The sequence below is a fragment of the Artemia sp. Qi Xiang Cuo genome, chromosome 9, assembly GCF_049724085.1.
Source record: "Artemia sp. Qi Xiang Cuo chromosome 9, ASM4972408v1, whole genome shotgun sequence".
NCBI lineage: Eukaryota > Metazoa > Arthropoda > Branchiopoda > Anostraca > Artemiidae > Artemia > Artemia sp. Qi Xiang Cuo.
The window spans coordinates 48,420,651-48,446,809 of NC_142802.1; the positions used below are offsets into that span (position 1 = coordinate 48,420,651).

The 26,159-nt window shown below is 33.6% G+C and overlaps 1 protein-coding gene across 4 annotated transcripts in view; it reads left to right on the top strand.

Moving 5' to 3' along the window:
* Positions 1 to 26,159, top strand: part of SK (small conductance calcium-activated potassium channel) — a 570,542-nt gene that overhangs the window by 269,741 nt on the left and 274,642 nt on the right. Inside the window, exon 6 of one of the 4 annotated variants that reach the window (XM_089094648.1) lies at positions 3,617 to 3,757. The exons of the other annotated variants lie outside the window; for them this stretch is intronic. Within the exon in view, the coding sequence (XP_088950774.1) occupies positions 3,617 to 3,757 (141 nt within the window). The remainder of the gene's footprint in view (positions 1 to 3,616; positions 3,758 to 26,159) is intronic. 4 annotated transcript variants of the gene reach the window in all.

The following is a 26,159-nucleotide window of genomic DNA, read 5'->3' on the forward strand; positions in this document are numbered from 1 at the left end:
TGCCAAACGATTCAAAATTCCCGACTTTTCGTTGCAATAAATTTCCACTATTAAGTACATCTTTGTTATCATTGCTGGATCACATATGATTGGAAACTTTCCCCTCTAGACAATTTTGTTTCAAAACACATTTTGAAACTGTCAGTTGCTATAGACTGTGGTCATTCTTTATTTGGTTGCAGCTATTGCTAAAAATATGATTAAGCTTATGTCTTTTTTTTTTAATTATATTCGTTTTAATATGGATGCTTTGTTCGAATAATAGTTTTTAGGCATCCTAACAACAAAATAATTTTTGCTGAACAAATGATAAGTGATTTTCTTTGTAAGAAGATGTAGATTATCTTCCCATTTGTATCGTCTTGCAGAAGAAATTTCTATTTTAAAATTAAAATTGAATAATTGGACGGTCGTCATTGAAAAGTCGCGTTGTTCGAGTCGGGATCAGGGCGAGGTTTCCATTGTTGGATATCTGAAATCTGCACTTCTTATCATCGCTTCTGGCCACATGCCCAATTTGGAACTCCAATTATACAATTTGAAGGTACTTATGTGGCTCTTGCACAAAATAAACTGCAATATACACACCTCTATATTAAACTGAAGGTGAACAGAGGAACTGGGGATGTTAGGGGAAATATTGCCCTCTTTAGTTCTATGCCACACAGATTTAAAACAATTGTATGATTCTAGTTCAAACAAGTTTCTTCGCACCTGCCCTGTTTTGTGTTGGGTGGAGGGGTGAGCTTTGGAGGGCCTCGGTTCAATTTTATTATTGAAGTATACGGAAAATTTTTTGCATCGTTCGAGTTCAAAAAAGGGGTAAGATTCCCATCCTATCAATCCTCAGCTTGGATTTTCTTTAATCTCACACTGAGTGTGCAAAAACAAACTTTTTTCCGGACTTTAATCGTCTTACTCATCTTCACCCATGTTCTACAGTTTAGACTTATTTACACCGAGTCTTTACATCATTTTTACCCTGAATTTAGGCTTCATTAATTTTTTCACTGCTTTCACAACAAATTAGGACTTGGTTAGTGTTTTAATCGAATTCATTTGACTCATTTTGACTTAGCTTGTTTTGACACTGAATCATGATTTTGGTCGTTTTTCTACCGAGCCACTGAAATTCTCGAGCTTGGGCTTGCCTTGTTTCGCAAACTTGTTCTGCACTGAGTAATCAAACTCCCTTTTGCATCAAATCAGAGCTTAGATTGTAATCGAATCAAGTCAGGGATTAACTCGCTAACGCACCGCATCACTGAGATTTCGCAGTTTGGATTTAGCTCGGTTTTGGTAGCCAGTCAAGATTGGCCTCATTTTTGTACCGATATTCTGCAGCTTGGACTTCGGTTGTTTTACCATTTCTGCTAATTTCAGCACCGATATAGTCTGCTTTTAGCTAGCTTGTTTCCACACTGTATTCAAGGCTTGGCTGTATTTTTGCTTAGGTTATTTTAGGTTGTTTTTGCTCTGAATCAGAACTTAGATCGTTTTTACAACTAGTCAGTCAACAGCTTGGACCTAGCTCGTATTCACTCTTATTGAGGTCTTAGATTATTATTATGCTAATTCAGGACTTAGCTCTTTTTTAGACTGAGTCACCCCGCAGCTTGGACTCCGGTTGTTTTGTGCAGAGTTGGGACTTGACTTGTTCTGTTTTGAGTCTGGATTTAGCTTATTTTTGCACTGAAACAGTCAGTCTCTGGATCTTATTCGTTGTGTCACGAGATTAAGAATCGTTGCTTGATTCCTGTTTAAACAATCTGCAACTACCTTTGTAAAAAAAAGTTTCAGTGGAAAAGAAGGGAGGGAGTTCAATTGGATAAACTCCCTCCCAAGTTCTTATGACAATTGTTTCTATGCACAGAGAATATAAACAAAATAGTGATAGTACACGATATGTTGCTCTTTACTTAATCAACGCTACCGCATTGACTCTAAAAGTTTAAATTAATTTTACCGTTGTCAGCTCCCTCTCGAAGGTCACTGCCGATTTCAGCTGTAAGTTAGTATTTTTGGAAAGGTCTATCACGCTATAGGACATTGATCAGAGCTAGTCGATACAATTTTCTGATTAAGAGACAGACCGAACCACGTAATTGTATTGTTCTGGGTTTTTTCCGCAAACTAAACCATGCTACTATTACACTAACGAAAATCCCGAAAAGATTGTAGAATTTAACCACGAAAGGCTATATGGTGAATTTGATTAGACCTTGTCAGTAAAAAAGTGAATCCTCTCATTGTCGTCTTGGTGGATACATGAAGGGGGATTGCCCTTCAGGCCCTGTCTCCTTCCTTAAAATATTATGATTTTTAGGAGTTATCAGACACTTGGAACGTCTCCTGTTTGTTTTTCAGAGTTAGCCCTCCTCTCAACCTCTCAAGATAGATTTCATCGAATGTGAAAAAGCTTAATTGACAAAGAGTCAATAGTTTGTCCAGGCCTAAGAACTCGATTCTTGAATATTTGATTTACTTCATGGTTACCCAAATGTTTTTTTTCCTTGGGATGGAAAGTATTTTTAAAGCATGAACACTAAATTGAAGTGTGTATCTGTTCGAGCATTTAAATTTACAATGAACACCTAAATTAATTATTCGAGCTAAAAACAAAACATTTTTTAGAAAAAATCTTGAAGTCATCAGATGACAACTACAATACTTTATTTTAAGTGATTAGACTTTATTAATCAGAATTTAGTCCTTTCAGAGATAAGCTATATCATTGTTTAGGCTCTTCAAAAGAGACAGGTTAGGCTTTTTTATTACTTGGGCCCGTTTTTGCGGAATCAAGCTCAAATAAGGGGATTGTGATGACGTCACAAGCAAAGCACTTTGCGAGAGTAGAAGACCCACTTGGAGCAAGGGATTTACTAGGAACGAAAACCCATGGCCACGCCCGATAGGCAGAACTTCCTTTAAAGCTCGAAAGTTTGAGCTTGTGAAACAAACGGTTTTGAGTGAGATGTCAATATCCTGAGGTACCTACTGTAAACCTCTTACACCGTATACGGTATTTACTTCACCCTTCTTTGATGGTTGAATGATGTCCAAAGTTCTGACGATGTTATTGAACTTCTCCGTTTTTTCTTTATTCATTCCCATTCTTCGCATCGGATCTTTTCCTGTTTGTCAAACTTTTGTGCTAGTTACCAGTCTTTCCATTTTTTCCTTTCATTGCTAGTCTTCTGAAATAGTGCTCTCCCCTACCCTTTTTATCTGCCAGCCTTTCTGTGTGTCTCTTTTTCTTACCTCTATCTCTTTCTCTTACTCTCTTTCTCTCTTTTTATCTCTCTCTATCTCTCTCTCTTTCTCTCTCTTATCTCTCTCTTTCTCTTTCTTGGTCTTTCTTATAAGACTTTTCTTGCTATAAGTGCAGTCATACGTTTTATTTAATTTTTTTTCCTCGAAAGAAAATTTGTCTTACCATGAGTGTTGTCATTGTCGCTATTCTTATTTTCTGTTTTCTCATTGCCTAATAAAAATTGCTTTATTTTATAAATTCTCCTTTCAGTGCAAGAAAACTCATAGTACTGTGAGTGGTACCATTTTCACTTTTGTTTGCTCTTACTTCTTCCTGTTCTTCTGTTTTCTATATACTTTCTAGCTATCTCCCAATTACATATGCTCTCGTGGACTCAGCAATTATAAAGTTCAAAATAACCATCGACAGCAGCGAAAGAATCGACTACAACGAGCCTTCACTGATGCAGCTAGCGAAACTATCTTTCCAGTGCCATCTATTCCGGTTAGATTCTGTTGTTTCTGCTACATTGCCCCTTCACGCCATCTAATATCCAGAAAAAGTTCTAAAGCAGCTCTAGGAATTGCTAAGATGGCAAAAGATGATTCTCAAATGCTAGAAAAGGGGATTTCTTTTTCAGGATCTGCCGGCCATTTCATTCGGTTAAACGGCCGTGTTAAGCAGAAATATTTTAATTTTTATGTAAACAAATAAAGCTTTGCTTTACTTAGATCGTGCAAGATTTCATTAAAAAACCTAAGTATTCAACTTTTAAAGAATGTTCAAATAACAAATAAACGTTCAAATAGCGATAGATCCTTTTAATTGACAGTAATAATTCACGCAAAATGCTGGATATTTCGGTCACATGTGCAGTGACTGCTGATGACAGTCGCTGCACATGTGACCAAAATTTCCAGTATTTTTTGTGAATTATAACTGTCTATGAAAAGGATTTATCCCTGTTTGAACTTTTATTTATCGTCATAGAAAGACAGTGTGGTCTTCAAAATTATCTGTTCAGATAATTAAGAATATAAAATCTGACCTTCAACTTTTACAATTTTAACGCCATGTTCTTATTGACAGTTATTGTTGGTTACTGACTTTTACTCTGGAAACTACTTGTAAGTGTTTCAATTCTTAATCCAACGCGGTAATCCAAATTTGGACTGAGATTTATAAAAATCTAAGTTTTATTTTCTTTGTCATCTTTAGAAAGATTTTTTGACGGAGTAATTCTGTATTTTTATTGTTTTGGATAGAACTTTTTCTGGAATAAAAAACTTGCGAGAACAAGCAAAATTTCACATTTTGTTGTAGTTAGTAGCAGTCAATGCTCACTGTTTGCATAAGTATTTATGGCTTTGTGCTTACGGTAACTTGTAAATTTTGTGTCCAACCAGTCTTCGTTGGTAAACGTAAGTATCTAGGAAGCTTTTTAGCTGAGTGGGATTTTATGTGCACTAGGCTTTTTCTCGTTCACATTATAACTGGCGCTTATATACACTATTCAAGAAGTTGGTAAAGTAGTTCACATTGCCTGTGACTTGCCTGGGGTATTACTTTCGTCTGGAGAAATCCAATCCAATTTATATTTTGGGTTTATATTGAACTCAAGCAAATTTAGACTAAACCAAACCCAAACTACTTACGATTGTATTTCTTTTTCATTTGTATGCTGCTGAACAATTAATCACAGGCTTGAAAAAAGATGATTGAGAAGAGAAGAGTCCAGAGCACCGTTGCCAATGTAGACCAATTGTACCTTTTCTAATACAATTTAGAGATCCTGATACAATGCAGTACATTTGGAAACTTATGGGTAAAATCAAATCTATAGGTACAACTTAATTTTACTTGTAACTTTCTGACTCGGATATCTGTTCAAGTTGTAGTTTCTCGAGATTTTTCTTTTTGTTATGGCAAATTATCAACCTACAATTCGGATGGTACAAATTTTTCTCTTGCCGTAGGCTATAATTTTAGTCAAAAAACTGGTTGTTACCCCAAATTGTTTGATAAACACATTTCAGACTACAAAACCGCGAAATTTTACATTTTTGTATTTAGGCGTTAGAATTTATTAAACATTTTCTGGGCATTACTAATTTGATTTTGAAATTCTTGTCAAGATCAAGTCATTTTGGGGTGGGATCCCTCTTTTATCGGAAACTATGAAAATTCAGCTCTGCTAAAAACTTGTGATTAGATCCGATAAACTTGAAATTCTTGTAATATTTAGAATCAGTAGAAAATGATGATTCTTTAGTGTAAATTAATAAAGAAACTTTCCGAAAAAGAAGTTTTTCAAAGAAAAGTAAAGGCCATTCTAAACTTAAGATCAGCAGATAAAAATTACCTGTAAAAATTTAAACTCAAAACAACCAGAAATTACTATTAAAGAATAAATTTAACCCAAAACGAACAGAAATAAATAAACAATCACAGCAAAAAAACATACAACAATTAATAATATAAATGAATAAATAAATCTTAAAACAAGTAAAGTTTAAATTGAAAATGCAAATCAAGCTTAAAACGAAAAAAAAAATTTTGCTATTGAAGTATAAATGAAACTCAAAATGAACAAGAATTAAATAAACAATCAATGCAACAAACATACAATAGATCCTAATGTAAATGAATAAATAAATCTTAAAACGAGTGAAACTTAAATTGAATATTCAAATCAAGCTTGAAACGAACAAAATCACTACAAACAAGAGTTTAGGTATCGCCTCCTTCTCTCACTGTAAAAGTCTAAAACATACTGCGTTATGGCGCTTTACTGAAAACGAATTGTATTACAAATATTTTCTTTTGTATTTAATATTGAAAATAAACATTAAAATTACAGCAAATTTTGAACTGATGAGCTTTCAGCAATTAATATCAGTATACATCAAATGTTCAGTTCAATTTATTGGTTCTTTCTAAAATTGTCTAAGATCCTTAAAATTGTCCCCTTCCTTAACTGTTTGAAAACCTAAAGACTACTGCGTCATTGTCGCTTCACCAAAAACGAATTATATTCCAAATGTTTTTTTTTCCAGTTGTTACAGCATTGAAAATGAAACTAAAATTGCAGTGAAATAAAATCTTGAATTGATGGATCTTTAAACAATTAATATAATTAAATATCAAATATTAAATTCGATTTTGTTTATACTTTCCAAAACTCTTCAAGACACCTAGCCTATAGTTTTCAGTAAAGCGCCATGACGCAGTAGGTCTTAGACTTTTACGGTGAGGGAAGGAGGCGATACCTAAACTCTTGTTTGTAGGGATTTTTGTTCGTTTCAAGCTTGATTTGAATATTCAATTTAAGTTTCACTCGCTTGAATCGTTTCACTCTGAATTTTATACGAGCATCCCTTTAATAAGAAAAATATACGGCCCCAGGACAAAACTTACAACGCCTGCCCCCCGGGCCCTGGGGGGTTGTGTCAACACCGTAGTTTTTGTTATCTGACCTTTGAACTATTTAAAAAAAATCACCATCTCAAAATTTGTATGGGATGGGTTTATCCCACACACACACCCTGACGAGATTACCCTGACGAGTAACAAAAAGGTACTGATCTTAGACTACTCTCTGTGTGTGTCAATACAAGCCTAACTTATTGCGTTAACAGAGATTACGATAGTCAGAGCCAATTTAGGCCTTTACTTAATCCACGAGTAAAATACTAAGAAATTCATTATAAATAATAGTATACGTACAACAGAAAATATTCACAAAGCTTCCGAAAACAAGTCCGATAGTTATATCATGGCTGCCTCCTTAAGGATTATGTTCCCAACGTGATTTTTGGTATGGTATTTTTCTGCACTTCTACGTCTTTGACATATCAACAAAAAAAAAACAATTTTTAGATCATTCCATAGCTGATATTTAACTGTATCCATCTGCTGAATTATCTTTTGAAATTTATTGTAAATGGTTCTTTAGATTGAAAATACATTGAAATTGGTTGAAAATCGTTGAAAAAAGAGCATTTCCTCATTATTTCTACAGGTTTAGATTACTCTTTAAGAAAATATATAAGTAATATCAATTGTGGCTCGCTAATGGATAAATCTACACTAATGATTCCAATGATAAAAGTATTTTATCATTAAATATTAAAATATTAAAATATAAAATTAAAAAATATTAAAAATATAAATATTAAAATATAAAAGTGTTAAGTATTAGGAAAGGAGGCACTATCCAATCACTTGTTTGTAGGGAAACTATATTCGTCTTTAACAACTTTAAAAAGAGCTAATAAATTAAACTGAATATTTGATGAATAATGATATTAATTTCTGAAGCTCATCAGTTCAAAATTTTACTGTACCTTTAATGTTTATTTTCAATATTAAGTACAAAATAAAATATTTGTAATACAATTCGTTTTCAGTAAAGCGCCATGACGCAGTATGTTTTAGACTTTTACAGTGAGAGATGGAGACGATACCCAAACTCTTGTTTGTAGTGATTTTTGTTCGTTTCAAGCTTGATTAGCATATTCAATTTAGGTTTCACTTGCTTCAAGATTTATTTATTCATTTACATTAGTGTCTATTCTATGTTTTTTTGCATTGATTGTTTATTTAATTTCTGTTCATTTTGAGTTTCATTTATACTTCAATAAATTTTTTTTTTTTTTTAGTTTTAATCTTGATTTGGATATTCAATTTAAGTATTACTCACTTTAAGATTTACTTATTCATTTATATTATTAATTGTTGTATGTTATTTGCTATGATTGTTTATTTATTTCTGTTTGTTTTGGGTTTCAATTATTCTTTAATAGTAATTTCTGGTTGTTTCGAGTTTAAATTTTAACAGGTATTTGTATCTGCTGATCTTAAGTTTAAAGTGGCCTTTACTTTTCTTTAGAAAACTTCTTTTTCAGAAAGTTTTTTTATTAATTTACACTAAAGAATCACCATTTTCTACTGATTCTAAATATTTCAAGAATTTCAAGTTTATCAGCTCTAATCACAAGTTTTTAGCAGAGCTGAATTTTCATAGTTTCCGATAAAAGAGGAATCCCACCCCAAAGTGACTTGATCTTGACAAAAATTTCAAAATCAAATTAATAACAGCCAGAAAATATTTAATAAATTCTAACCCTTAAATACAAAAATTTAAAATTTCGCAGTTTTATAGTCTGAAATGTGTTTATCAAACAATTCGGGGTAATAACCAGTTTTTTGACTAAATTTATAGCCTACGGCAAGAGAATAATTTGTACCATCCAAATTGTAGATTGATAAATTGCCAAAAGTAAAAGAAAAATCTCGAGAAACTACAATTTGAACAGATATCCGAGTCAGAATGTTACAAGAAAAATCAAGTTGTACCTATAGATTTGATTTTACCCAAAAGTTTCCAAAGGTACTGCATTTAAAATTCTTAAATCTCGTTTTCGGAAAAATATAATTGGCGAGGGAATATTTCTAGTCGATTCAACAGAATTTTGCTCAGGATATGACTTTTCAGAATTTCGAAACTTCAATATTACGGACAGTGCATAACTATTTAGGAGGCTGCCACTGCCATGACAACCAGTGTCATAAAACGGACAAACGTTCAATTTTCATTTTCTTAAGAACTTCTTCCACACTATTGATATATTGTAATTGTTCCTTTACTAATAATTTATTGAGAAGCACCATAAAGAGAATAACCATACAGTAGAAACTTTGAGGGAGAAATTATCATTGCAGAAATGTGAATTAGAAATAGAAGTAGGATTAAAAAAGAAGGAACTGTTTCTTCCCTCATATTGGACAATCAATTGAACGACGGCGCACACCACTGGTTCTCAACCGATTTTGGGCCATGCCCCATCTAGGCATTTTTGAAGTCCTGATGCCCCCTCGTAATATTCAACTTTTCCAATTCTATAAAATTTTACATCTATTCGCCTGAAGGAACCTTAAAAGGCCTTTAGCTTAGTATCTTTTTTGGGCCATCGTCTAGGCCTATTTTATACTTTCTATAAAATATTGCCTGAATTCAAGGCCTTTCATAGTCCTACATCGTATAAAGTCGTTGCAATACCATCAGGTATCTATTTTTTATCTTTAAATGTTTTTGAATGTTGCGTCATTCACAATTTTTTTTTTCAAAATTAAGGCTCAAAAGAATAGTCACCCAAAGGATGCACGCCCCGCCCATGACCAACCAAAATATCACCATGCCCCATTTGTGGGTCTTGGGCCTCTCGTTGGGAATCACGAGCGTACACTATGATGATTTCCCTATACCAACCAAAACGAACCTTTTCAGTTATACGGACACCACTGCTAAAGATCTCTTTATAGCATATCTGTTATATGTATACCTAGGATTTAAATCATAACTCGATAAAGAAGGCCGCAAATTTACTCGCAAAGTTTAATAAAATAATAATTTTGATTAAAAGTAAAATTTTACGAAACAGGAGTTATAAACTGGTTAAATAGGTGCTAACACGAATTGATTTATGCTCACTGCACTCTCGTTTCGAACAAACCCACTCCTCGTCATCCGTTTGGTTTTGGGTAAATTATTATGATTTTTTTATGTAAATTTTTGTTAAATTTATATATATATATATATATATTATATATATATATATATATATATATATATATATATATATATATATATATATATATATATATATATATATATATATATATATTTTTTATATATATATATATATATATATATATATATATATATATATATATATATATATATATATATATATATATATATATATATATATATATATATATATATATATATATATATATATATATATATATATATATATATATATATATATATATATATATATATATATCAATAACCAAATTTACATTTAAAATTATCTTGTGGCCAAGGGTACATTTTCGGGAGTTATGCAAAATACGTTTATCCTGGAAAAACTTATTAGCGTCTTGTTAATAAAGTCAGTGTTTCGACTAGCTCCTTTTTAGAGTCCGTTAACCCTCGGAATTTTTCCAAAATTTATAGATTGGGTTTCAAATTCGGTATAATTTTACGTAAGCTATTGGGTGCCCCCAAAATCTTATAGTCTAAGTACGTTACCGCGAAAACCCAGAAGCTTTCTTCGTCCTAATCGTTCACAGCTACAGGATCGGAATTTTACCCAGATGTGAAACTTTTTTTCTCTTTTGCTGGCTAGTAGAGTTCTCAGAACTTTTCTTTTTTGGAAGGGCTTTGTCCAAAACCCTGGTAACAAAAAGTACCAATGCCCAATACCACAGACAGATAAGGTTTTAGATTAGATTCGGGCCGTTCTTTTACTCATCTTTGTGCTAAGATCTTACATCTTGTGACAAAGAACGCTTAAAAGTGAAATCTTAGTTTCAGTGAAAACTCAGTGAAAACACTTAAAAGTGAGAACTAAGATCTTACATCTTGTGACAAAGAACGCTTAAAAGTGAAATCTTAGTACTAGGATCTTACATCTTATAGCGTTCTATTGCAAACGTCTTTCATCGTTCTGCTCTGATCAGTGGTCTAAGAACAATGATGAGTTTATCATCAAAGTTCTCTCATCATTGTTCTATTTGGCAGAAATATGGCGTTCTTTGCATTTTTGCTAACATCATTGAGCTGTAAGATCTTAGAACAAAGATGAGTCAAAAGAACGGACACCTTTGCAGAAAGATGTAATATCTTAGATGTAAGACCTTAGTGCAAGAGAACGGCCCCATTGTTACGACATTTGGCTATGAAAACCTGTTAATATAGAACCAAAAATTAGAATCTGTACCAGGATTTTCTGGTGATTTAGGGTAAATTTTATAAGGTAAGAGTGAATGCATCATTTTCAATAGGATTCCGATTTTTCCATAGATTCCGTAACTACGTTCTTTCGTCCGTAAACAGACATCAATTTCCATAGATCTACGGAAAAATCCGTACAAATGGAAGCACTGAAAAAAAAACACAACCAGACGCAAAAGAGTAACAGGGTGCCACCCGATAAAAAAAAAATCACTAGATTCTTGAAAATAATCCCTAAATCAGCACATATATCACTATATTATTGATTATAAATTACTAGAAATCACTAGAATTATAACACTCTTTATCATCGTAATTAATAATGGTTTTGTTTCTTTACCATGTTCCATGCAGGCGTACCTACAGGAAGGGGGTAAACTTACCACCCTAGATGTCGAAAAACACTTTTAGATTCATGTCTTGTTTTTCTCAAGCGAAAATTACCCTTGAAATTTTGAAAAGTGCGTTTTTGCATCTTATGCAGAGAATAGACCGAAATCCTTGCTTCCTCCCTGAATTTTCCCAAATTGGTACCATTGGCTTATACCCAGATCCCGAAAAATTGGTTATCGTGATCTGATCTAATCAAAATACTGGCTTTTTCTTTTATTTTTTTTCTTTTATTTTCTTTTATGTATTTTGCATAACTCCCGAAAATGTACCCTATATATATATATATACCCTATGTATATATATATACCCCCTGTACCCTATATATATATATATATATATATATATATATATATATATATATATATATATATATATATATATATATATATATATATCAATAACTAAATTTACATTTAAAATTATATTGTGGCCAAGGGTACATTTTGGGAGTTATGCAAAATACATTTATCCTGGAAAAACTTATTAGCGTCTTGTTAATAAAGTCAGTGTTTCGACTAGCTCCTTTTTAGAGTCCGTTAACCCTCGGAATTTTTCCAAAATTTATAGATTGGGTTTCAAATTCGGTATAATTTTACGTAATCCATTGGGTGCCCCCAAAATCTTATAGTCTTTTTATTTCTTTTTTCTTTTTTTTATTCCAATATTCACGGCGCCAGGTACTTCAAAGTATCTGATATGCCGCTATTCATTTACCTCTTTCGATGGCCTCGAGGTTTTAAATGTTTATTGAACCTTCTTTTGAAGGTGTCAACAGAGGGATTTGCAGGGATAATATCCCCAGGAATATCGTTCTAGAAAGAAGTGCAACGCTGGATGAAGCTTTTCCTCAAGCACTCGGTCTTTGGTGTATCCTCCATTAGATAATTGGACCGAGCTGTGTACAATCGTGTCTGCCTTTTTGGCTGGAAACAGGGGGGCACAATTTGAGAGACCTCATCTGAGGGAGGCGAATTCATGTACTTGTAGAAAACAGCCATCGACGCTACACCAAACCTTTCATTTAGAGGCTGGAGCAATTCTTGTGTAGAGGCGCAGCCCGCCCTATTTGCCCTATTCTGGATCTTCTGAAGTGGTGCCAACAGCGTTTTCGGAGCACAAGAAAATAGCGGGCATCTATATTCAGCTATGGGTCTGATGCAAGACTTATAGAGTGGGATGTTCGAGGTTGATGGAAGAAGGTTTTTGCAGCGAAGAGTAACTCCCAGCTTTCTTGCGCAGGAGGCTCTGACCCGATCAAGGTGGTTGTTCCAAGAGAGATCGGTGGAGAAATGAATCCCCTGTAGACATGGTGATATTTTGGTGGGTCATGGGTGGGGCGTTCATCCTTTGGGTGACTATTCTTTTGAGCCTTAATTTTGAAAAAAAATTGTGAATGACGCAACATTCAAAAACATTTAAAGATAAAAAATAGACACCTGATAGTATTGCAACGACTTTATACGATGTAGGACTATGAAAGGCCTTGAATTCAGGCGATATTTTATAGAAAGTATAAAATAGGCCTAGAGGATGGCCCAAAAAAGATACTAAGCTAAAGGCCTTTTGAGGTTCCTTCAGGCGAATAGGTGTAAAATTTTGAATTGGAAAAATTGAATATTACGAGGGGGCATCAGGACTTCAAAAATGCCCAGATGGGGCATGGCCCAAAATCGGTTGAGAACCAGTGGTGTGCGCCGTCGTTCAATTGATTGTCCAATATGAGGGAAGAAACAGTTCCTTCTTTTTTAATCCTACTTCTATTTCTAATTCACATTTCTGCTATGATAATTTCTCCCTCAAAGTTTCTACTGTATGGTTATTCTCTTTATGGTGCTTCTCAATAAATTATTAGTAAAGGAACAATTACAATATATCAATAGTGTGGAAGAAGTTCTTAAGAAAATGAAAATTGAACGTTTGTCCGTTTTATGACACTGGTTGTCATGGCAGTGGCAGCCTCCTAAATAGTGATGCACTGTCCATAATATTGAAGTTTAGAAATTCTGACAAGTCATATCATGAGCAAAATCCTTTTGAATCGACTAGAAATATTCACTCGCCAATCATATTTTGCCGAAAACGAGATTTAAGATTTTTACCTTCAATTTTGGTATAACTTTAGTATTAATAAAGATTGACCTTACCAATTGACTTGACGTTTTTAACTGAAAATGATACAGTGACGAAAAAATACTTATTTGACATGAATCTTGACGTTTTATATAACAGCTATCTTCTAGATCTTAGAAATAACACACAATGTTTGTTCAACAAAACCCTATTTTTCTGTAAAGAACTTCAGCGTAGATTTACAATGAAATTGCCAAAAAGTTTTTACATATTGTTAAAGAATATCTCTTTTCCATTTTCCCTTTTCCCCAAAGTTTCCTCTGTGTCAATAAACACCTATGGTTTGCTCTTTTTGGGAGGGCCTTTAGGACGTTCTAGTTCTCCTTATGAAATAGATCTATCAAAACTTCATTGTTTGGGATACTCTTTTAATTTATTTTAATTTTTTTATATCAAGACTGTAAATAAAAGACGAGAGGTTTTATTACTGATTGGAAAGTTCCTGATCAATAATCATGTGTATGCTCTTTTGCTATTTTTCTACGAGTTTCATCTCAAACTTCCGGGTAATTTGATGCCTCTTCAGTTTCTTTGCTTGAATTTTTATTTTAACCAACTAATGTTGAATTTTTTCTGCTATTTTTGATACTTTTAAATATTGACTTGACGTCAAAAATTCCTACCTTAGGGGATTCTGAGACGCTTTTATTGACGTCAGTCGAGGACGGGTAGCATCAACGACGGGCTACAACAAATTTCTAGCAAATCCAAACTCTTAAACAAACTAAATGACAAATCATCATGACGCATACAAATTTAGTAAGTTTCTCTAACTAAGGGCATTTGAATCGTAGTACTGGGAATAAACTAAATGATTTCAATTGCGCCACTACTAAAAAAAGAGACAAGACAGCAAATAGAAAATAAAAAAATGTTAAAATGAATAGGTAAAGAAAGAAATAAACGGGTATAGAGAAACATCCCACACAAGGACATAAATAAAAATGTCACAAATGGAATAATAAGCTTGACTTAACTTTAGTCACAAAAAGCGCTATACATAAATTTATAGAAAGGAGACAGAGAGGTAACTCGTTACGTCTTCCTTAATAATAAAGAAAATGAAAAAAATAAATTACACTTCAGTAACTCTCACGGAGCACAGGGGAAGAAAGAAGAAAGAAAGAAGAAAGAGAAGAGACGAAAAAAAAACAAAAAAAAACAAAAAAAAGCATTGATTCACGAAGATAGGGCTGGGATTTACAAACCAAATTATAAATAAATCAATAAGACATTCAATCCCCGCTACTTTAGGCGGAAAGGATTCTCTCTCTTTTTTTGCTTTGGGATCTAAAAATCTATAAAGACAAATTTTTCAACACGATTTTGATTTGTTTTTGACTAAGAGTGGCAACGTCTTAAAAAAAAAGTTATCATGAATGCTTAGAAATTATCGAGTATTATCTCATTGACTTATTTATTTATTATGGTTATTTTTGAGAAATGGCGGTATAAAGCAATCTGTCTGTTCAATAATTTGTTTGAATTAAGACTTATTTGCTATTATAGTTTTTATAACGCCATTAAAGCTTGAACTCTTTAATGTTTTTGGTTCATTATAGTGCCTTTTGTGTTTCTATATTAGTGTGTGAATTTTTTAATGTTTTTTTGTTCTGTTTTGTTAATTTTCTCCTCTAGTGCGTATTAATTTTGTATTTACGAATTAAGGAAAATAAATATTATCAGTGTTATTATAACTTGTCTCCTTTGGCATTTCTTTAGTAAGGGGGAATATTTTTTTTTTTTTTGTTTATTTAGGAGCAAACACGGAAAAAAAAACTTTATCCTATAAATGTAGTGGAAATTACAATCATTATAAGAATTTTTTGCAATTAATACCGAAATTTTTATAAGATATTCAACCTTGTAATTTATTCGCAATCTGGGGAAGTTGGTATTTTAAACTTAGTACTGGTCTCTCATTTTTAACAAAGGGAAAAATAAAGTTAGTCTCAGCTCTTGACAAATAGCTAGGCTTATTTTCGAGCAAAAATTTGATGCTAATGAAAACATCTCTACGTTCGGTTTTTAAAAACCATATGCCCAAATTAAGGTAAAAAATTGGTTGCAAATCCAGAATATCCAGAAATAAAAAACGGATTCAAGTCTCCAATAGCTTTTTTGGTTTTCCTAGGTGTGTTAAAAAAAACCAACTAGTCAATTATTGTCATGGAGTCTTTTTTATTCAAAATCTATTATAATTTTGTTTTTGTTTATTTGTTAAATAAGTCCCAGATACACAAGAATGAAATATTTTTCTAGGATTTATTTATTAGAATAATTTACAAGGTTGAATATCTCATAAAAATTTCGGTTTTAATTGCAAAAAGTTTTGTAATGCTTGTAATTTCCACTACATTTACAGGATAAAGTTTTTATCCGTGTTTGCTCTTAAATAAATAAAAAAAATTATTCCCCTTTACTAAAGAAATGCCAAAGAAGACAAATAACAATAACACTTATAATATTTATTTTTTTAATTCGTAAGTACAAAATTAATACACACTAGAGGAGAAAATTAATAAAACAGAACAAAAAAATATTAACTTTAATGGCGTAATAACAGCTGTAATAGCAAATAAGTCGTAATTCAAACAAATTATTGAACAGACAGATTGCTTTATATCACCATTTCTTAAAAATAACCATAATAAATAAATAAGTCAATGAGATAATACTCGATAATTTCTAAGCATTCATGATAACTTTTTTTTTTAAAGACGTTGCCACTCTTAGTCACAAACGAATCAAAATCGTGTTGAAAAATTTGCCTTTATAGATTTTTAGCTCCCAAAGCAAAAAATGAAATAAATAAACAATCTTGAAGGTGATTAGACTTCAGAGGTGGGGGTATCTAAATAAAGAGTTCATTGTGAAGGCTTATATAAGAGCTATATTTTGTAAGACAGAGCTAGCTGGCAGTACCACCTTGACCTAATGATTTTTTTTTTCTATTTTCAATTCAATTCAAGTTAACTATCACAATCTAACTTATTCGTTATTCAAAGTTTGATTTGGATTGGTTTTTTTTATTCTGTGATTTTATGCAGATTCCAAGCAGTTACCATTGCTTAGATTATATGCAGTTTTTTCCTCTTATTTCCTTCAACTAGCTGTTGCTAACTATAAATTCCCACTATGTCAACTCCTGCCATTCATACTATCTACGTCCTTATTCATCTGCTAGTCTTCTATTAAAATTGTAGAATGCGCGGAGAAAAGGCAGAATTAATCTGTCAGCCTAGAGATACCGTGGTCAGTACTTCCTCGGCTTGGAGGACTGGTAGATATGTAAAAGCATTGCCGAGTAAATCTATTTCATGGGAAATGCAGAGAGTTTAGGAAAGCTCCGAAGTCGGGTTAGTTTAGCTGTTTTTCTTAAAATATGCAAAGTTTCAAATATCTGTTTTAAACGAAATGTTGATGGATTACGATTGAATACTTTTATTTGGACACAGTTTTATATTATTGAGCTTCCTGAAAGGTTAGAAAGTATGCATTTCTTTGAGGATAAAATTACTCAATAAAGATCTGCGTTTCAATTACTGCCATCTTCAATTTGTAAATTGGCAAATCCAAGGTCACAGTCTCTTGTAAAGTGCTCTTTTTAAGGCTTCATATGTCCACAGCCAGGGTTGTAGTTTAGCAATGCGCGGAAATATATTACTACTGTCTAAAACTTTGGGAATAAATAGACAGGTCCTTTTAAATTGCTCAGAACAAGATTTTAGCTACATATTTTACTGCTTCTTTCTTGTGACATAGTTAGTCTATATTGAAAACCACTTTTATTCTTTATTTCCAGAATGTAGTCAAGTTTACCTTTAATTGGTAAATTAAAATGAAGATAGTATTTAAAGGAGTGGAAAATAAATTATGGGATCTCTTGCTCGAAGGAACGTCGTTATAATCTTGTCGCTGCTCTGTTTTCAAATTTTGGTAAAACTTCAAAAAATTTCATAATTTCGAATCTTAGTGGCCACACTGGTCTCATGCACTTTATAAAACGAAAATATAAATTTGTAAGGATATATGATCAAATCCAGGAAATTAATTGGTAATTTAAAAAAAAACTGTACATCTTTTATGCAAGAATATAAAAAAAACTACCAATTTCTTATTTTCGAATAGTCTTTAGGTACTTTCGAGTCATAAGCCAAATTACAGTTGAAAATTAACCCCCATCTGCATTAAAGAAAATGACAATGGCATGAAAGATGGAATAGACTTAACAAAGTGATCTTTAGAAACTCATCTTTGCTAAATTATGCTATAGCCTCTGGATAAACCTTGCCAAAATACTGGCCTGACGAGATCTTAGAGAAGCCGTAATTGTTTTTCTGGTGCCAGGGTTCTTTAAATATCCAGAAACTTATGAATTGGTTAAATGTACTAGCTATGTATGCCTGTTAATATAGTATATTAGAGTACCATTAGCCCAAGAACTTGGGAATGTGAGTGTCAAGCCGTTTGCAAAAAAAGTTTTTTGGCCATTTTCCATGCCCTATTTTTAGGCGAATCAATATTTGTTTTCAACTTTTTTTTTCTTTTGTATTGGGGTCCCCATGAATAACGAACATAAGTATACAAGCTTCAAGTTGATTGGAGAACAGTTTCTGTCCATTATCTTTTGGGGTAGCAGTGTTCCCCAACATTTTTTATTTTACATTAGGGTCCTCTTTGCCCTAGGATTAGCGGCTGTAAGTTTCAAACCGATCAGAGAAAACAAAAATCTCGTCTTGTTTTTAGTCTCCTTACATAAAAGACTTGGTCTGCAATTAACCATGGTTAGTACATCTTTTGAAGTTGCATTTGTGCACAATGTTTAATGATTAAGAGGAGTGTTTCGCTCTTTTTAAGGCAAACTTTTGGCAAAAAAACTGTAAAAAATTTTCAGATAATTTCAGATGTTTTATTTTAAGGTATAACCACGCAGGTGTGCAGAATTTTTTGTGGGGGCTCCAGGCAGGAGTGCACTTCACGCATGAGCGCGAGCAATTATTACTATAGATAAAATTTGTTTAGGGTGGCATTCGCAAATAAAAGGTCCGCATTTCGGACGTCAGGTATAAAGATGTTTCAATCAGGGCCATAAAATCATGGGAAGATATACATATTGGCAAAAAATACATTTCAAAATAATTGAAAACACAAATACATTTATCAAAGTTTAATAGGTTAAAATTCGGAAAGTAATTTTAAGCTTATCATAAAATTTTTTTAATTTTTTGTCAAGTTTTGTAGCAGGTTCTGACAACAAAATATTTAACGATTTCATTATTCGTTTGTTGCGACTAAATTACCCTCCAGAGACTTCATACCCAGGAACGTGCCAAAATTTGTTTGTCTCAAACGCATCGAGAGAAATTTCACCTTGTTCGTTTTTATTCCGCATTCTATACTAGCTACCCAATTATAAAACTGTTTGTGGTAACGAACGGTAAGTAAGGAGCAACCCGGCTCAGTAATAACCAAAACTTTAAAAAACGAAATCTTGATACCAGTAGTTACATCAAATGAATCGGATTTTTATGCTGATTTTTAAAGTCAAGTTTAGCCTTACCGATCACAAGTTACGAGCCTGAGAAAATATGCCTTATTTTCGAAAAAGGAGGAAACACCGTTTAAAAGTCGTCATCGATAAAAGCCGTCGGTTCGCCCCCTCGTCGATACCTCGCTTTTTACACTAAAGTATTTTTAGTACTTTTAAAACATATTTTTATTCTATTTGAACGGCCTTTGTGATTCAGGGGTCATTCTTAAAGAACTGGAACAAAATTCAAACTTTAGCGTGAAGAGCGAGGTATTGACGAGGGGGTGAGCCCCCTCATATACGTAATAATTTCTGTTAGTTCTAAGTTTTAATGTTGCTCCTTATTTTCAGTTGAAAAAACTTGTTTTTTTTTATTTGATATATCAAGCACTGTAAAATCAAAATGCTTTTAATTTGTTAAAAGTATTGTAGGTCGAAATTAGGCCAGTATAGCGGATATTAGAGGTTGTACTACTGAGAGGTATCTTTGATAAATTCCTTTTGCTTGCTGTATGAGATTAATCACATTTTAAAAATGACGTGGTCCAAGAATGGATAGTTTACACTTTGTTGGACGGAATAAAGACAGTCCCAACATATGTGCTTAAAAATTATCTTCAATGAGGGTACATTAACTCCCATTTTCCTTTTTCAGAAAACTAACCTTGTCACCCTTAAGGAAGAGACAGCAATAATTTTCCTTCGTTTTCACAACAATGTCCTTCATAACTCTCAAATAACACCCCTTTTTCCTTGTCAATATTCACCCCTTCAAACCCGCCTCCCGAGTTCTGTGTAAAAAAAAACCCTTCTTCCCCCAATAATAGTTTGCACTGAAGGATATAGAAGAACTTTTATCCCTTACATATTTGACATTTTTAACCAGTGAATCTCCGCGGCCCCCCCCCCCCCTCTCACTCACTCTTTACCTCATAGTTATTAATTTTAATGCCCATTTTGCAAATTTTGAGGTTTTATATTTATGTTTGTTAGTTACCAACTAACTTAATTTTACGTTTTAATTTTACTTTATCCCCTTGTTAATTTTACGAGTTTTCGTTTTTTTTGGCACTTTCGCTGACTTGACATTGGCCTTCTAATTTTATGAGTTTTTTTTTGGTTTTGTTTTTAACATATTTACGTATTTGACATTGACACTTTTGATTGTTTGTTTTTGTTGTTCTTTTTTTTCTTTATTTGACGCTAAAGTGCGAATTCGGCCCTTTTGGGCTTGTGATAGCCGTTTTTCAGCGGTAAATCTTATCTTATCTTACTCGTGGGAAATCTGCGGCAACATGAAAATCGCTAAATTCGGAAAATTCTAAAGGCCACTTATCCTCTTGACCATTTGCCGTGTAATAACTACTGAAAAACCGTCACTGAAAATACATTATTTACATTGAAACATTCGGATTTTTATTTGCTAGAACTTAGTAACACTGTCTGTCCTAAGTTTTAATTTCACTTTTTCTTTCTGAAATGCTTTTGGAAGGTTCATTAAGCCAGGCTAATATAAAAGCGACAAGGCCAATAAATGTGTGGCTGTTGTTTAGTATTTCTTTTAAATTTACAATATTAAATGAATCACTATCGACCAGCTGTTTTTATTAATTCTTTTGGCGAAAAATCAAGCGCATGGTATTATCGAATCTATTCTAGTATGAATCATAAACTTGCATATTGTAGGATTGTTATCTTTCTCTCATGATTGAACTTGTCACTTGTATGATAAACCCTCTACCACTCAAGCTTTTCATTCATTGACGCATTATAGAGCCGTTTTTTTCGCTTGTTTCTCTCAGCGTAGCGTAAGACAAGACAAAGAGAAGTGACAGAATAGATGGAAAAAATATATATAATTTGGGCTATATATTTGCACATTAGGGGGAGGGAGTGTTGGTAAAGTATTTAGACAGTGTGAAGTTAGAAAACAGTTCTTACTATATAATATGCAGAATAATTGTACCTAGGACATTAGGAATGCAAACCCACTATACTTTACCTCCATTCCCCCTAATGTACAAATATATAGCTCAAACTTGTTTCTAAAGTATTATATTTTTAACTTAGTTTGGTATATTTCATTAGGATTGAGTGTCAGAGAAATATATTAGAAGAATATTAGATAGGGGGTATATCATACAAGTACCTTGAACCTAAGTAGTGACCTTTAAATATGAACCTAATAGGACAAGTAACACTTACTTAGAGTTACTTGCATTTAAAACTTTTGAAGAAATATTTCTAAAAATTCTTGCTTGCATGTTTTTTTTTATATACGGTACAGAAGCTAAACTTATCATTTTCAATATAAAATAGATAGCGCTTCGGCACTGGAATGAAATACAAGACTCTTTGCTCTTTTACTACAACTTCAAGCCCCTACCATTATCAGTTGAATGCGGATGGCCCTGTTAAGTATTGGCAAATCCATTCGCTTTGGTAAAATGTTTCGTTTAACCTTACACCTTTCAGTGGTTCATAGTCCTCTTCTTTTATTTTTAATTAATTTAAAAAACGTTTTCCAAAAAATAAGTTTTTCAAAGAAAAGTAAAGAACTCCATTAAACAAAAAATGAGCAAAAATAAAATCAAATAATCTGCAAAGCGTGAAACTACCACTAATCAGCATCGATAAATAAATGAAACCAAAAACGAACAGAAATTACAATAATTAACCGAGTCAAACCCAAAACGAGCAGAAATTAACATGAGTAGGGCTTAAGACGCCTATGCCTTCCCAAGGCCAGAAAATAATTTGCACTTTACTGAAAAAATATAAATATTTTTACTTTTATAACTTTAATAAATCAAATAATATTAACATTTTGATTACTAAATATCAGTATATGTATATTACACTGACAATGCGCATTCATTTGAATTTTTTCATGTAAAGTGCAAATTATGTTCTGGCCTTGGGAAAGTACAGGAGTTTTGAGCCCTACTCATGCTAATTTCTGCTCGTTTTGAGTTTTGACTCGGTTAATTATTGTAATTTCTGTTCGTTTTGGGTTTCATTTATTTGTCGATGCTGGTTTGTGGTAGTTTCACGCTTGGTAGATTATTTTATTTTATTTTTGCTCATTTTTTGTTTAATGGAGTTCTTTACTTTTCTTTGAAAAACTTATTTTTTTGGAAAAAGTTTTTCTAATTAATTTCTGTTCGTTTTATATTGACATAGTCTTTTCAAGGAAAAAGAAATAATTCTCTAAATGTTTTCGTTTTTTAAGACTGTATAGTTTTGCCTGCTATTTGTATCCTGGAGAAAAATTTTCAGCAATTTTTAACAACATACACCCTTTCAAAAATCTGGACAAAAATAGTACTGTTTAATTTAGTTTCATACCTCCTCTAGTTGGCCTGAAATGGCAAACAAACTTGATACCATTCGCCAAAAATTTTATTGCTTTCTTTGATAGCTTGGATACACTTACGCTATTTTGGTTTGGTTAAATTTTAAGAGCAGAAATGGGAGGGTTGGCGTGGGAGTGGAACGTGATTAGTTGCCCTCAAATCACTTTCGACTATTAAAAAAGGCATCATCCCTTTCTATTTTCAATCGAATGAGCCCTTTTCGAAGTTTCCACGACAACTCCTTCGATACTAAGTGCCCTGATCTAAACAACAACAACAACAAAAAATACTACATCATACCCACATCGATCTTAACTATAAAATGTTAAGCCTTCCAATCACTTTCGACTATTAAAAAGAACACTGTGCCTTTTAATTTCTCATCGAATTTGCCCTTTTGGAAACGATAATGCTTTCTATAAACACCTTATGTGCCTCCAGGTCATAAATTACAACCCTTACCCTAAGGTCTCTTAGGGTGGTTGTCATCCTCAAAGACCGAATTTTCAGAACTTTCAACTATGTTAAACAACATGCCTATATAAAAATTTTGATTGGATGTGTCTGGGGAAATAGCGGGCGTGAGAGAGGCGGTAGTCACTCCTCAATCACTTTCAACTATTAAAAATGGCCCTAGCCCTTTCAATTACCAATCAAATGAGCCCTTTTGAATTTTCTACGACAAAACTTTCAATAAAAATTTTATATGCCCCCAAGGCATAACTCACAACCCATGCCCTAAATGTTGGGGGAGGTCAGCCTCACAAATCTAATTTACAGAAGCTTCTACAAGGGGGATAAAAAAGAAGACCTTGATATTTTGAGTTGACCTGTTTGAAGAGATGGTTGGTATCAGAGGGGGGGTTAATTTTCCTTCAATCACTTTCAACAATTACAAATGATACTAGCCCTCTCAATTTCGAACTGAATAAGCCCATTTTGAAGTTTTACGACAACTCTATCTATAAAAACCTTATATGCCCCCAGGGCAGAACTTACAACCTTTGCCCTTGGGGCTCTGGGGGTTTGTCATCCTTAAATATATAATTTCCAGAACTTTCAACTACGTTGAACAAAATGGCTGTCTCTAAATTTTGATTGAAGGTTTTTGGGGAAATGGTGGGCGTAAGAGTGGGGTTAATTACTCTTACTTTCGACTATTAAAAAGGGCAATTTCAATTTCCAATCAAATGAGCTCTTTTTGAAATTTCTATAACAAATTTCTATATAAACTTTATATGCCCCCAGGGCATAACTTACAACCCTTGCACGGACTGCTCTGAGGGGGTTATCATCCTAAGAGACCTAATTTCAAGAACTTCCAACTACGTTGAACAAAATGGCTGTCTCTAAACTTTGATTGAATGTTTTTGGGGAAATGGTGGGCGTAAGAGGGGGGTTAATTACTCTCCAGTCACTTTCGACTATTAAAAAGGGCAATTTAAAATTCCAATCAAATGAACTCTTTTTTAAATTTCTATAACAACTTTCTATATAAACTTTATATGCCCGCAGGGCATAACTTACAACTCTTGTACTGACTGCTCTGATGGGGCTATCATTCTAAAAGACCTAATTTCAAGAACTTTCAACTACGTTGAACAAAATAGATATCTCAAAATTGTGATTGGATGTATTTGGGAAAATGGTGGGCGTGAGAGGCGCATTAGTCGCTCTCCAATCACTTTCAACTATTAAAAAAGGCACTAGCCCTTTCAATTTCCAGTTGAATTAGCCCTTTTGAAGTTTCTACGCTTTCAATAAAAACGCCCCCAGGCATAACGCCCCCCAGGGCATAACTTAAAACCCTTGCCTTGAGGGTTGTGGGGGGAGGGCTTGTCATCGTTAAAACCTAATTTACAAAACTTTCAACTACGTTGAATAAAATGACTATCTAAAATATTGATTGAATGTGTTTGGAGAAAAGATGGGCGTGAGAGGGGGGTTAGTTGCCCTCGAATCACTTTCGACTATTATAAAGGGCACTAGTCCTTTGAATTTCCAATCGAATGAGGCCTTTTTCAAGTTTCTACGACAAAGATTTCAATAAAAACCTTATATGCCCCCAGGGCATAATTTATAACCCTTGCCCTGAAGATTGTAGGGAGAGTGTCCTGATCAAAGGTATAATTTCCAGAACTTTGAACTGCGTGGAACAAAATGACTATCTCCAAATTTTTATTGGATGTGTTTGAGGAAATGATGGGCATTGAAGCGGTGTTAGTTGCTGTCCAATCACTTTCGACTATTAAAAAGGGCATTAGCCATTTCAATTCCCAATCAAATGAGCTCTTTTTGAAGTTTCTACGACAATGCGTTATATAAAAACCTTATATGCCCCCTAGGCATAATTTACAACCCTTGCCCTGAGGGCTATAGAGGGGTTGTCATCCTCAAAGACTTGATTTCCAGAACTTAAAATTACGTTGAATAAAATGGCTATCTCAAAGTTTTGATTAGATGTTTCAGGGGAAAAGGTGGGCGTGAGAGGCGGGATAGTTGCCCTCTAATCACTTTCAACTATTAAAAAGGGCACTAGCCCTTTGAATTTCCAATCGAATGAGCCTTTTTTAAAGTATCTACGACAAAACCTTCTATAAAAATCTTTATATGCCCCCAGGGCATAACTTACAACCCTTGCCCTAAGGGTTGTGGGGACTGTCCTCAAAAACATAATTTCTATCTGGAAATCAACTACGCTGAACAAAAGGGCTATCTCAAAATTTTGGCTGGATGTGTTTCGAGAAATGATGGGCGTGGAAGGGGTGTTAATCGCCTTCCAATCACTTTTGACTATTAAAAAGGGCACAAGCCACTCCAATGTCCAATTGAATGAGCGCTTTTCGAAGTTTCTACGACAACTTCTTCGATACGAAGTGCCCTTCTCTAAAGGAAAACATTAATAAATAATACATTGTGCCAACATCGTTTTTATAGGCCCCCAGGGTATAACTTAACACCCTTGCCCTGAGGGTTGTGGGGGAGTGCCATCCTCTTTACTTAGTCCCCGTTTCTTGTCTCGTTCCCGAGTGTCTCCGTTCTTTACTTTGGCAGCGAAATCGTGCTGCCTATGATTTATACAACAACTTTCTATATAAACCTTATATGCCCCAGGGCATAACTTACAACCCTTGTACTGAGGGCTCTGAGGAGCTTGTGCCCTTCTCTGTGCCCTTATATGACCCCAGGGTATAACTTAAAACTCTTGCCCTGAGGTCTGCGGGGGAGTGTCCTCCTCAAAAACATAGTTTCTATCTGGAAATCAACTATGCTGAACAAAATGGCTATCTCAAATTTTGATTGGATGTGTTTCGGGAAATGGTGGGCGTGGAAGGGGTGTTAGTCGCCTTGCAATCACTTTCGACTATTAAAAAGGGCACAAGCCACTCCAATTTCCATTTGAATGATCGCTTTTCGAAGTTTCTACGACAACTTCTTCGATACGAAGTGCTCTGCTCTAAAGGAAAAAATTAATGAATAATAAATTGTGCCAACATCGGTCTTATATGCCCCCAGTTCGTAACTTAAAACCCTTGCCCTGAGGGTTGTGGGGGAGTTTCCTCCTCTTTATTTAGTCCCCGTTTCTTGTCTCGTTCTTGGGTGTCCCCGTTCTTTACGTTGGCAGCGCAATCGTGCTGCCTATTATTTATACAGCAACTTTCTATATAAACCTTATATGCCCCAGGGCAT